Genomic DNA, 14,648 nt, shown 5'->3' with positions numbered 1-14,648 from the left:
CACCTGCATCCCCCATAGTGTTGGTATACAGCCAGCCCAGCCAGCATACTTGTCTCGTATCTCAGCCTCCCGCTGGGACAGAGACAAACAGGACTCGCTTCCAGGCACATACACACACACACACACACACACACACACACACACACACACACACACACACACACACACACACACACACACTCCAATCTACAGACCTGATATATAGCTGCTGGCAAAGACTCTTTTACCTTCACTCCCCCTTCTAGTCCTTGGCATATTAGATAAAATCTGTGTGTGTGTGTATGTGTATGTGTGTGTGTGTGTGTGTGTGTGTGTGTGTGTGTGTGTGTGTGTGTGTGTGTGTGTGTGTGTGTGTGTGTGTGTGTGTGTGTGTGTGTGTGTGTGTGTGTGTGTGTGTGTGTGTGTGTGTGTGTGTGTGTGTGCGATGGTGTTTACTACTACAGCCTCTCCCCAGAGAGAGGAAGGCTTAGGGCCATGAGAAACTCTCTGTATCAGAGGGATGATATTCTTCATATTTATGCAGAAGTTAGAATACATAGAGCAGACTTGAGGCAGTTCTACAGAATAACAATGAGGCAGGACAGAAGTCCATGATCCAAGCTGTACCTCTGGGTCACATGGGGTGGCTCACATCACCTTGTGTCGTTCCAGGTGCTTCCAGAGGAAATAGACAGAGAAACGATGGCAGTTTTGCCTGATAAGTGTACTTGTAGTTTCCCATAGAAACTGTGCGTGTGTGCGGCATGCATGAATGTGTGTATGTGTGTGTGTGTATGTGTTCTATTCGTTCTGGTCAGAAGACTTGTGTCCCTGTAGATCATGGGGATGGAGATGGTTATTATGGGATGGCAGAGAGAGAAGGACATGGCCCTGTTTGAATACTTCCTACCTTCTTTAAAGGGGCAATCTGCAGTTGAAACTAAAACGAAGCGCCCTCCCCTGTTTCAGTAAAAAGCTGAGGGAAGGGGCTGGGGCTCAAATTCATAGACAGCGCTCTGGATGCTAGGACTGACCATCCATGGTATCAAAATTTTTGAGGCTTTATAGTGTTTGTTTACATTTACTATGTTTATAAACATTGGAGTAAAACAAGCTGGTATTTTACAGCTAGCAGCATACCACCCTACAGCATACCACCCTACAGCATACCACCCTACAGCATACCACCCTACAGCATACCACCCTACAGCATACCACCCTACAGCATACCACCCTACAGCATACCACCCTACAGCATACCACCCTACAGCATACCACCCAGCATCTCACTGCTGGCTGGCTTCTGAAGCTGACCAGGGTCTGTCCCTCGATGGGAGACCAGATGTTACTGGAAGAGGTGTTGGACGACCAGTAGGAGACACTCTTTCCTCTGGTCTAAAAATAATATCCCAATGCCCCAGGGCAGTGATTAGGGACATTGCCCTGTGTAGGGTGCTGTCTTTCGGAAGGGACGTTAAACGGGTGTCCTGACTCTCTGTGGTCATTATAGATCCCATGGTACTTATCATAAGAGTAGGGGTGTTATGACATGCTATTCTATAAAATAATTTCTACGTAATTAATATTACCTGATTAAGCTAATCATGTAAATGTAATTAACTAGAGAGTCGGGGCACCACAAAATAATATTTATAGAGCTGTTATCTTCCGAATAAACTCTTAAAGACCGAGTAATATTTTACATCAATAGCAGTCAATATTAATCGTCACCTTAATTCAGTCTCATCTGAAAGTTGTAAATTCTTGGTTATCTTCATGAACCCTGGCTAACAAGTTGAATCAGCAATGCAAAATTGGGTTTAATTATTAATTTACTAAATATCTAACTAATCACACAGAATTACACATACACATAATTAATCATAACTTAATTACAAATTGTGTCATAAAGGAAAACGTCCCTAGCGGGCGGAGCAGATATGACAGCTTGTTACATAAAAGAAAAGGGGCTGGGTTTGAGTAAAAGAGGGGGAAGATTGAGGAACAAAGGGCAAAGCTGTGCTATCGTAAATACAATATCTTATGCATTCTAAATTACCGCCCATTTAGAAAAGGAAAATGCAATAAATATTTACTCTGAGCTGCGCTTCAGTAGGTTGGTGTCACGTTCTGATCATAGTTCTGTTATTTTATCTTTGCTTTAGTATGGTCAGGGAGTGAGTTGGGTGGGCAGTCTATGTTTGTTTTTCTATGTTGGTTTTTGAGTTCGGCCTAGTATGGTTCTCAATCAGAGGCAGCTGTCAATTGTTGTCCCTGATTGAGAATCATACTTAGGTAGCCTGGGTTTCACTTTGGGTTGTGGGTGTTTGTCTTCCGTGTCAGTGTTTGTCACCACATGGGACTCTTTCTTTCATTTCACGTTTATTGTTTTGTATTTCGTAGTGTTCAGTTTATGTTTTAAAATAAACATTATGGACACTTACCATGCTGCGTGTTGGTCCTCCGATCCTTCTCGCTTCTCCTCCTCAGAAGAGGAGGACGAGATCCCTTACAGTTGGTGGTAGATGGAAGGCCGTGTTGCCAAACCGAGTCCTTTGTCCTTTGAAGAATGTCTCTGGTGGTCAATTGGATACGTTGTAGTAACGTCGTTGTGTGATAGATGGGATACTCTGTCTGTTCCTTCCTAATCCTCGTTTACAGCGGCTGTTGCTAACTCAACGGCTAGGAGGTATCACTTCTGTAGTGAATAAGAGTTCAAAGTTCATACTATTCGCAACCAAAGCTCACGCTGATGTTGGCTTCATTCTGTAGTTATTATCTGAACCATTCTGACATAGGGCCGTCGTCCTCACATCCTCGCAACAGGAGGTTATATTGTCGTCAAGGCTTTATATAGGAAGGGAGAGGAGGGCGTGTTTGAAAAGTTTTATAGCCCATGTCTCTTCACAGGGGCGGGCCACTGATTGAGCAGAGCCCTACCTTATGAAAACCCAAATCTCACATTTTAGAAGCTAAAATCACATTTCATCCCATCACGAATAATTTCATATTCAAACATTTAAATTGAACAACAAATCCATGTGAATCCGATAACTCTGATGTGTAGACTTTCCACTGTAGAATTTATGTCATCTTATCATGAGAATGATGAGAATGTCTCAGATGACAACCGTACTGACATCATATTCATTATTAAGTACCACCGTATATGTTCAAATCAAATCAAATCAAATTTTATTTGTCACATACACATGGTTAGCAGATGTTAATGCAAGTGTAGCGAAATGCTTGTGCTTCTAGTTCCGACAATGCAGTAATAACCAACAAGTAATCTATCAAACAATTCCAAAACTACTACCTTATAGACACAAGTGTAAGGGGATAAAGAATATGTACATAAAGATATATGAATGAGTGATGGTACAGAGCGGCATAGGCAAGATACAGTAGATGGTATTGAGTACAGTATATACATATGAGATGAGTATGTAAACAAAGTGGCATAGTTTAAAGTGGCTAGTGATACATGTATTACATAAAGATGCAGTAGATGATATAGAGTACAGTATATACATATGAGATGAGTATGTAAACAAAGTGGCATAGTTAAAGTGGCTAGTGATACATGTATTACATAAAGATGCAGTAGATGATATAGAGTACAGTATATACGTATACATATGAGATGAATAATGTAGGGTATGTCAACATTATATTAGGTAGCATTGTTTAAAGTGGCTAGTGATATATTTTCCATCATTTCCCATCAATTCCCATTATTAAAGTGGCTGGAGTTGAGTCAATGTGTTGGCAGCAGCCACTCAATGTTAGTGGTGGCTGTTTAACAGTCTGATGGCCTTGAGATAGAAGCTGTTTTTCAGTCTCTCAGTCCCAGCTTTGATGCACCTGTACTGACCTCGCCTTCTGGATGATAGTGGGGTGAACAGGCAGTGGCTCGGGTGGTTGTTGTCCTTGATGATCTTTATGGCCTTCCTGTGACATCGGGTGGTGTAGGTGTAGGTCGGATTACCAGAATATAGTTAATTTCCCCCCACCTTCTGATTTTCCCAGAATCTCTATGTTAACCAATGTGTTTGCAAATGTAACATCAGCAGGGTAGAGAGAGTTAAAAGCGGGGAAGAGGTATTTATGACTGGCTAAATTCCCAATCAGGCCTTCATACCATCACGACCACCTAATCATCCACAGTTTACAATTGGCTCATTCATCCCCCGTCCTCTCCCCTGTAACTATTCCCCAGGTGTAAATGTGAATGTGTTCTCAGTCAACTTACCTGGTAAAATAATGGTAAAATAAATAGTGTTTTGATGGGGTATGACACTTGAACTAAGCTCATGAGGCATTAGGGGGGCAATCAATAGATACATATCATTCATTTATGTCCAAAATGTATGTTGAAACTGCAGATTACCCCTTTAAGGTCATCACTTAAAACTTGAGAAACTGGCTCGAAGATTTACTCTGAGACAGTGTTGTTATGATGTCAGGTGACGGAGAAAGTGGAACTATTGGTTCACTCTGCCATCTAGTGGCCACTGTTGGAACCACAGTCAACCTCATACCTCACGGCAAAATGGGGACTGTGAAGAGACACATAGACCATTTAATGCATTTTGTATTGTATTTTGCATTTTATTATGTATATGATGCATGGTTGGGTTACGACTGTTATATGTGGTTGTCTCACTTGGCTATCTTAAGAGGAATGCACTAGCTGTGGGTGTCTCTGAATGGGAGTGTCTGCTGAATGGCTAAATTGCAATGTAAATGTAGTGCTATGTATGTCTATTTATGTATATTATCTATGTTATTTGTCAGCAGCAGCTAACTACAGAACCTAATAATAAATACTCTCTCCCTCTCTCTCCCTCTCTCTAACCCTCTCTTGCGCTATATATCTCTCTCTCCTTCTTTCTCTCTCCCTCTTTCTCTTTTGCTCTCTCACTCTACCTCCCTCTCTCACTCCCTCTCTCACACCCTCTCTTGCCCTCTATCTCTCCCTCTTTCTGACTCTCTCTCTCTCCCAGAATTTATCGATGGGGATAGATCATTTCTCAGGCCTGTTTGTGATGTTGTGTGTGGGGGTGGTTGGAGCCATCTTTACCTTGGCAGCTGAACATACCTTCTATCACCTAGCCCTGCCCCGGCTACGACGGTCACACACACTCACCTACTGGTTGCATACCAGCCAGGTATGTACGTACACACACACACACACGCACACACACACACCACACCCACACACCACACACACACTCACACGCACACACACACACACACACACACACACACACACACACACACACACACACACACACACACACACACACACACACACTCAAGAACTAGAGCTATAGCAAGCCACCAAGCTGTTAATATAATCTAAGATAATTAGAATTTCACACTTTTAAAAAGTTATTATCAAGGTGATCTTACCACTCTGATCTTAACAAGGTGATCTTACCATTCTGATCTTAACAAGGTGATCTTACCACTCTGATCTTAACAAGGCGATCTTACCACTCTGATCTTAACAAGGTGATATTAACAAGGTGATCTTACCACTGTGATCTTAGCAAGGTGATCTTACCACTGTGATCTTACCATTGTGATCTTACCATTCTGATCTTAACAAGGTGATCTTACCACTGTGATCTTAACAAGGTGATCTTACCACTGTGATCTTAGCAAGGTGATCTTACCACTGTGATCTTACCATTGTGATCTTACCATTCTGATCTTAACAAGGTGATCTTACCACTCTGATCTTAACAAGGTGATCTTACCACTGTGATCTTAACAAGGTGATCTTAACAAGGTGATCTTACCACTGTGATCTTAGCAAGGTTATCTTACCACTGTGATCTTACCATTGTGATCTTAACAAGGTGGTCTTCCCACTGTGATCTCAACAAGGTGATCTTAACACTGTTATCTTAACAAGGTAATCTTAACAAGATGATATTATCAAGGTGATATTACCACTGTGATCTTAACAAGGTGATCTTATCAAGGTGATCTTACCACTGTTATCTTAACAAGGTGATCTTTATTGAGTGAATGTTCTCTCATCTGTGTTGTATCATCTATCTGTTGACAGAAGATCCATCGAGCCCTGAACACCCCTTACGAGGACGTAGGAAAAGAGTTGATTGGCCTGGACCACAAGTAGAGAAACACTGATCAATACTGTCTACATTAGAGTATAGGTTATCAATACTGTCTATATTAGAGTATAGGTTATAAATACTGTCCACATTAGAGTATAGGTTAACAATACTGTCTATATTAGAATATAGGTTATCAATTCTGCCTATATTAGAGTATAGGTTATCAATACTGTCTATATTAGTGTATAGGTTATCAATACTGTCTATATTAGAGTATAGGTTATCAATACTGTCTATGTTATAGTATAGGTTATCAATACTGTCTATATTAGAGTATAGGTTATCAATACTGTCTATATTAGAGTATAGGTTATCAATACTGTCTATGTTATAGTATAGGGTATCAATACTGTCTGTATTAGAGTATAGGTTACCAATACTGTCTATATTAGAGTATAGGTTATCAATACTGTCTATATTAGAGTATAGGTTATCAATACTGTCTATATTAGAGTATAGGTTATCAATACTGTCTATATTAGAGTATAGGTTATCAATACTGTCTATATTAGAATATAGGTTACCAATGCTGTCTATATTAGAATATAGGTTATCAATGCTGTCTATATTAGAATATAGGTTATCAATACTGTCTACATTATAGTATAGGTTATCAATAGTGTCTACATTAGAGTATAGGTTATCAATACTGTCTATATTAGAGTATAGGTTATCAATACTGTCTATATTAGAGCATAAGTTATCAATACTGTCCATATTAGAGTATCGGTTATCAATACTGTCTATATTAGAGTATAGGTTATAAATACTGTCTATATTAGAGTATAGGTTATAAATACTGTCTATATTAGAGTATAGGTTATAAATACTGTCTACATTAGAGTATCGGTTATCAATACTGTCTATATTATAGTATAGGTTATCAATACTGTCTATATTATAGTATAGGTTATCAATACTGTCTATATCAGAATATAGGTTATCAATACTGTCTATGTTATAGTATAGGTTATCAATACTGTCTATATCAGAATATAGGTTATCAATACTGTCTATGTTATAGTATAGGTTATCAATACTGTCTATATCAGAATATAGGTTATCAATACTGTCTATGTTATAGTATAGGTTATCAATACTGTCTATATTAGAGTATAGGTTATAAATACTGTCTACATTATAGTATAGGTTATCAATACTGTCTATATCAGAATATAGGTTATCAATACTGTCTATGTTATAGTATAGGTTGTCAATACTGTCTATATTAGAGTATAGGTTATAAATACTGTCTATATTAGAGTATAGGTTATAAATACTGTCTACATTAGAGTATCGGTTATCAATACTGTCTATATTATAGTATAGGTTATCAATACTGTCTATATTATAGTATAGGTTATCAATACTGTCTATATTATAGTATAGGTTATCAATACTGTCTATATTATAGTATATGCTATCAATACTGTCTATATTACAGTATATGCTATCAATACTATCTATCTTGCAGTGTATGTTATCAATACTTTCTATACTACAGTATAGGTTATCATTGCTATCTATTTTGCAGCATTAGGTTATCAAAACTATACTACAGTATAGGTAATCAATATATCTAAATTACACTATAGGTTATCTATACTGTCTATATTATAGTGTAGTTTATCAATACTCTCTATATTACATTATAGGTTATCAAAAATATGTATATTACAGTATAGGTTATCAATAATATATATATATATTACGGTATAGATTATGAATACTATCTTTATTAGAGTATAGGTTATCAATACTGTCTATATTACAGTATAGGTTATCAATTCTCTCTATATTACAGTATCAGTTATCAATACTGTCTATATTAGAGTATCGGTTATCAATTCTCTCTATATTACAGTATCAGTTATCAATACTGTCTATATTACAGTATAGGTTATTAATTATATCTATACTACAGTATAGGTTATCAATACTCTCTATATTAGAGTATAGTTTATCAATACTATTTATATTACAGTATAGGTTAACAATATTGTCAATTTTACCTCTCTTTCTCTCTCTCTCTCTCCCCCCCATCTCTCTCTCCCCCTCTCTCTCTCTCCCCCCATCTCTCTCTCCCCCCTCTCTCTCCCCCCTCTCTCTCCCCCCCTCCCTCTCTCTCCCCCAGTCCCTCCCCATGTGTCTCTGACAGCTGCAGCCTCCACAGACACCAGCAGCCTCGCCCTCCTCCTCCCCCGTCTTCCCCCCTGCCTGCCCCCCCTCCTCCTCAGCCCTCCTCTCCTGCCCGGGACATCAAGGAGAACAAGAGGGTCCACTTTGATCTGGAGAGTCTGCACAGCTACCGTCTACACACACACACCGCCTCGTTCTGGGGACGTCCTGGCATGGTGGGGCGACACGGCCTGGGAGGTACACACTCACTCTAACACACACATTTGTTTAACCGTCCTTATGGGGACCAAAACATTTATTCCAATTCAAAATCCTATTTTCCCTAACCCCTAATCCTTAAACTTAACACCTAACCCTAAAACTAAACCTAACCCTATCTCTTAACCCTAGTTCTAACCCTAAACCTAAGCACTAAGCCTAAAATACACATTTTCCCTGTGAGGATCAGCGAAATGTCCCCAGAATTTTCCTTGTTTTGCTATCCTTTACTAGAACTTCTGGGACCCACAAGGATTGTAAAACCAAACCAAACACACACTTTAATGCTTTATTTGAATCCACAAATCACATTCCCTTCAATGAGATTCAGAGAAAAGGTCACAAAGTTTCTGTCTTCCCCTGTCTGTTCCAGGGTGTCTGGGTGGTTTATCTCCTCCTCAGGTTGGCCTGCATGCTAACGGTGGCCCAGCATCGGCCCTGGCCTCCCCCAGCCTGGCCCTGCCTCCTCTGGGGAACCCAGGCAACCAGGCCTTCCTATGGGAGGGAGAGCTCCAGGAGGTCCAGGGAAGGATCGAGACGTTCACAGCCCAGCTGAGAGATGCCGTGGCCAGGAGGGCCGAGATACAGACCTGCCTGGAGAACCATAAAATGAGCCAGAGCACAGCTACTGCTGTCAAACTGGAGAAAGACAAGGTTGGCCAGTCACAATGCCTGGAGAGAGTGAGAACCAACGCAGAGAAAGATAGAACCAAGGAAGAGAGAGAGGGGCTCAACCAGGAGAAAGGGAGGAGTGGCAGATCAAACCTCTGTAGCAGCCTGGACAGAGACAGAGACAGAGACAGAGACAGAGACAGAGACAGAGACAGGACAAGCAGGGACAGTTCCACTGTGAGACAAACAGCCAGACAGGACACAGACAGGGACAGACTGTTACACCAATCAGAAACTGAGAGAGACAGAGACGACCAATCAAAAAGCCTGGGTGGAAATGGGAGCAGCCAATCACATGCCTCCAACATTCTGCAGACAGGGAGGAACAGCCAATCAGAAGTTCTGAACATCCTACAGAGGAGGAGAGAGATCCAATCAAAAACCTCTGCCAGCCTGGACAGAGGGACAACCAACCAATCAGGTGCTGTCAATACACTGCAGGGAGAAAGAACTGTCCAATCACGTAACTCCACCAGTCTGGAGGGAGGAAGAGCCAGGCAAGCAGGTGCAGTGAAAGACCAGGAGAGGGGTAGAACTGTCCAAACACGGACAGGGGCGAGTCTGGACAGACTGAGAGCTAGCCAATCCAGTGCCTGCACTGGGAATCTGGTTCGAGAACGTCCCGCCCCCGTGGACACCCAGAAGAGTTTGTGTTAGTCGTTTGATTGGTTATTTATTGGAACACAATAGACCAATCAGAGGGCTGGAAAAGAATCTAACAGGTCCAAATGATTTACAAGGCAGCGGATGAAGTAAACAATATCAGAGTTTTAAAAAACAATGACAGAGATGTGGCACTGGTCCATTTGCCTCTGATGTCAACGGCTGCTGTCTGTTAACAAAATGTCTGATCCGAACTTTAACCATCTACTGTTTGTCTCCACGAGGTGTGTTTCCTTTTTGTTTCTAACTACTAATAGCTCTCTCTCTCTCTTCATCTTGTACCCCTGGGTTGTGTTCACTAGGAACCAAACAGAAGCAAACAGAACAAACGGGAAGGGACCTACCTGAATTTGTCCAATAGAATCTCTTGTTTTCGTTGCAGAAAGTTTTTGTTTGGAGCGAACGGTTTACGTTGCAATGGTTTGTGACTAATGTAGAAACCCCAGGTCTGTAGTCAGTTCTCAGTGGGTCATTCAAGGTACACATGTGGCTCCTAAATGTTCAATCAAATGCTATCTCCGCCCGACCGGGTAAGAATCGGCTATCCCAGAGGGCAAACTACACGTGTCCACTGTCATTGTCCTGACTCATCCTCTATAAGGACCTTGAGTTGGTTTGATACTATGCAGTTGAATTGAATTTACTTTAATGGAATTTGTATGTTGGATGTCATGGTGGTGTCAAATGTATGTAACAAAAGTCGAACCTGGAAGTGGATGAAAAAGGTGGACGTGGAAAGAGAAAAGGCGGTTGTATTTGAGCCTATAGCGGGTGTTTTAGAAGGGATGCAGGTTGCTAGGTTACCTGTAGAGGACTGAGGAGTGTTGTAGATATGTTGTTCTGGTGTTGATGGGTCGTGTTCGGTGTCCCATTATGCTGCCTATAACAACAGCTATATGTCTCATTCTCACACACAACAGAATTGTATCAGCATATTATTGGGACTCGTATCATGTTGTTCTATATCATTTCCATTTTTTGAAATTAAACATTTATATACTGGTTTTATTGGAACGAATTACCACAGACTGTAATGACAGTCTATACCACAAGGTGGTGCCTGGATCTCCCTCTCTCTCTCTCTCACACACACACACACACACACACACACCCACACACACACACACACACACACACACACAACCCATTCAACTAAGCAACTGAAACATTCTTTGATGGATGAGGAGGAATAGATTATTTCACGATCATAGTAGTAACAATTTTCATTCCATGCCTTTCCCACAATTCTGTGATATTTAGCAACAGAGACCCCCCCCCAATACATACACACACTCACACATAAAGGTGTGCACACACACAGACACAATCACCCAGTTATAGTAATTCGCTGTGAAATTAAAAGAGAAACCTCTCATCGTTAATCCACCCAAAATCACACGCTCTGATTACATCATCCTGACGAGCAATTAGAACACTGCTGCGCCTCACTCTTATGAATCAAAGCTCAGATTTATCTGAGTGTGTGTGTGAGAGTGTGTGTGTGTCACAGGGAACAAAATGAGGTCAAACAACAGTTGTATCTAAATGTATGGATGTTATACATCTGACATATTGACATATTTACTCAGGCATACAGAGCAGAGGTAGGGGAATATATACACACACACTTAGACACCCACATACTTACACACACACACACACACAGTCCCCATTCCCAGTGACCCTGGTCTGTTTGGTGAAGCCTGCATGATATTTTAGGCTTAGTCACTCATGTCAGAACACACATATTAACCCACGCATCCTCAAATATATCTTTCTGCATCAATCTGTTGTTCTCTCTTCATCTCTCTCTTCATCTCCATCTCTTCATATCTCTGTGAGAAGTGAGACAGTAAGAGATATGGACAGACAGTAGAGACTGTAAGGGATATGGACAGACAGTAGAGACTGTAAGGGATATGGACAGACAGTAGAGACTGTAAGGGATACGGACAGACAGTAGAGACTGTAAGGGATATGGACAGACAGTAGAGACTGTAAGGGATACGACAGACAGTAGAGACTGTAAGGGATATGGACAGACAGTAGAGACTGTAAGGGATATGGACAGACAGTAGAGACTAAGTGATATGGACAGACAGTAGAGACTGTAAGGGATATGGACAGAGGGTAGAGACAGTAAGGGATATGGGACAGACAGTAGAGACAGTAAGGGATATGGACAGACAGTAGAGACTGTAAGGGATATGGACAGACAGTAGAGACTGTAAGGGATATGGACAGACAGTAGAGACTGTAAGGGATATGGACAGACAGTAGAGAGAGTAAGGGATATGGACAGACAGTAGAGACAATAAGGGATATGGACAGACAGAGAGACTGTAAGGGATATGGACAGACAGTAGAGACTGTAAGGGATATGGACAGACAGTAGAGATTGTAAGGGATATGGACAGACAGTAGAGACTAAGTGATATGGACAGACAGTAGAAAGATACGAACAGACAGTAGAGACAGTAAGGGATATGGACAGACAGTAGAGAGAGATATGGACAGACAGTAGAGAGAGATGTGGACAGACAGTAGAGACAGTAAGGGATATGGACAGACAGTAGAGACAGTAAGGGATATGGACAGACAGTAGAGACAGTAAGAGATATGGACAGACAGTAGAGACTGTAAGGGATATGGGACAGACAGTAGAGACTGTAAGGGATATGGACAGACAGTAGAGACTGTAAGGGATATGGACATACAGTAGAGACTGTAAGGGATATGGACAGACAGTAGAGAGAGTAAGGGATATGGACAGACAGTAGAGACTGTAAGGGATATGGACAGACAGTAGAGACTGTAAGGGATATGGACAGACAGTAGAGACTAAGTGATATGGGCAGACAGTAGAAAGATACGAACAGACAGTAGAGACAGTAAGGGATATGGACAGACAGTAGAGACAGTAAGGGATGGACAGACAGTAGAGAGAGATGTGGACAGACAGTAGAGACAGTAAGGGATATGGACAGACAGTAGAGACAGTAAGGGATATGGACAGACAGTATAGAGAGATATGGACAGACAGTAGAGACAGTAACGGATATGGATAGACAGTAGAGAGATACGAACAGACAGTAGAGACAGTAAGAGATATGGACAGACAGTAGAGACTGTAAGGGATATGGGACAGACAGTAGAGACTGTAAGGGATATGGACAGACAGAGACTGTAAGGGATATGGACAGACAGTAGAGACTGCAAGGGATATGGACAGACAGTAGAGACTGTAAGGGATATGGACAGACAGTAGAGACTGTAAGGGATATGGACAGACAGAGACTGTAAGGGATATGGACAGACAGTAGAGACTGTAAGGGATATGGACAGACAGTAGAGACTGTAAGGGATATGGACAGACAGTAGAGACTGTAAGGGATATGGACAGACAGTAGAGAGATATGACCAGACAGTAGAGAGATACGAACAGACAGTAGAGACAGTAAGGGATATGGACAGACAGTAGAGAAAGAAATTAGGACAGACAGTAGAGAGAGAAAGATATGGACAGAGACAGTAAGCAATATGGACAGACATTAGAGAGAGATATGGACAGACAGAGACAGTAAGCAATATGGACAGACAGTAAGAGTGATATGGACAGACAGTAGAGAGATATGGACAGACAGTAGAGACTGTAAGGGATATGGACAGACAGTAGAGACTGTAAGGGATATGGACAGACAGTAGAGAGATATGGACAGACAGTAGAGACTGTAAGGGAAATGGACAGACAGTAGAGAGAGATATGGACAGACAGTAGACTGTAAGGGATATGGACAGACAGTAGAGAGATACGAACAGACAGTAGAGACAGTAAGGGATATGGAAAGACAGTAGAGAGAGATATGGACAGACAGTAGAGAGAGTTATGGACAGACAGTAGAGACAGTAAGGGATATGGACAGACAGTAGAGACAGTAAGGCATATGGACAGACAGTAGAGAGATATGGACAGACAGTAGAGAGAGATATGGACAGACATTAGAGACAGTAAGCGATATGGACGGACAGTAGAGAGATATGGACAGACAGTAGAGAGAGATATGGACAGACAGTAGAGACAGTAAGCGATATGGACAGACAGTAGAGAGAGAGAGATATGGACAGACAGTAGAGAGAGAGAGATATGCACAGACAGAGAGAAGCATTCGAGACAGAGAGAAAGGATTGAGACAGACATAGCGGAGGCCTTTGTGTTGTTCTGTTGAATCACTCCTCAAATGAAGGCCACTTCAGACCTCCGGACAGCTCCACCCACCCACCCACACACACCCACACACACCCACACACACACGTGCACACACACACACACACACACACTGCAGAGCATTGAGATGTCTGTGATGGAGTGTGTGTATGTGTGTGTGTGTGGAGAGGCCAGATGGTGAGGGCCCTCGGGATAGTCAACCAGGACTGACTCAGCCCTCAGTGGGAGGGGGGGCTAACTCTCTCTCCTCCTTCCCTCGCTCTCTCTCCTCTCTCTTTACCCTTCTCTCCCTCTCTCCTTACCCCTTCCTTCTCTTTCTCGTCTCCCTGTCTCTCTCTATCAGAAGTATAGATTTTATAAAGGAGTTAGCAGGGACTAACCAACAGTAGAATTCATTAAAGATATCTTATAACAACCCACATCCGTGTGTGGGTGTGAATCAATAGAGGATATTTTTCACTACTCCAGGGATAACAGCTGTATTCTTGACAACTAAAGACTCCTCCAACCTAATGTCTATGCTTCAGCTCAGTGGGTTAACATGGTCTTGAGACACATAA

The 14,648-nt window shown here is 41.6% G+C and overlaps 1 protein-coding gene across 1 annotated transcript in view; it reads left to right on the top strand.

The window, feature by feature from the left end:
* LOC135543069 (glutamate receptor ionotropic, NMDA 3B-like) overlaps positions 1-10,867 on the top strand; it is a 114,319-nt gene extending 103,452 nt beyond the window's left edge. Inside the window, exons 17-20 of the mRNA XM_064970165.1 lie at positions 4,989-5,153; positions 6,062-6,129; positions 8,290-8,507; positions 8,902-10,867. Coding sequence (XP_064826237.1) covers positions 4,989-5,153; positions 6,062-6,129; positions 8,290-8,507; positions 8,902-9,857 — 1,407 coding nt within the window. The 3' untranslated portion in view covers positions 9,858-10,867. The remainder of the gene's footprint in view (positions 1-4,988; positions 5,154-6,061; positions 6,130-8,289; positions 8,508-8,901) is intronic.
* The last annotated feature ends 3,781 nt before the right edge of the window (positions 10,868-14,648 follow it).

This window comes from Oncorhynchus masou, chromosome 7 (genome assembly GCF_036934945.1).
Source record: "Oncorhynchus masou masou isolate Uvic2021 chromosome 7, UVic_Omas_1.1, whole genome shotgun sequence".
NCBI classification, from domain to species: domain Eukaryota; kingdom Metazoa; phylum Chordata; class Actinopteri; order Salmoniformes; family Salmonidae; genus Oncorhynchus; species Oncorhynchus masou.
The sequence above is the reverse complement of the archived record's forward strand: the minus strand, read 5'-3'. Positions and strand labels throughout refer to the sequence as shown.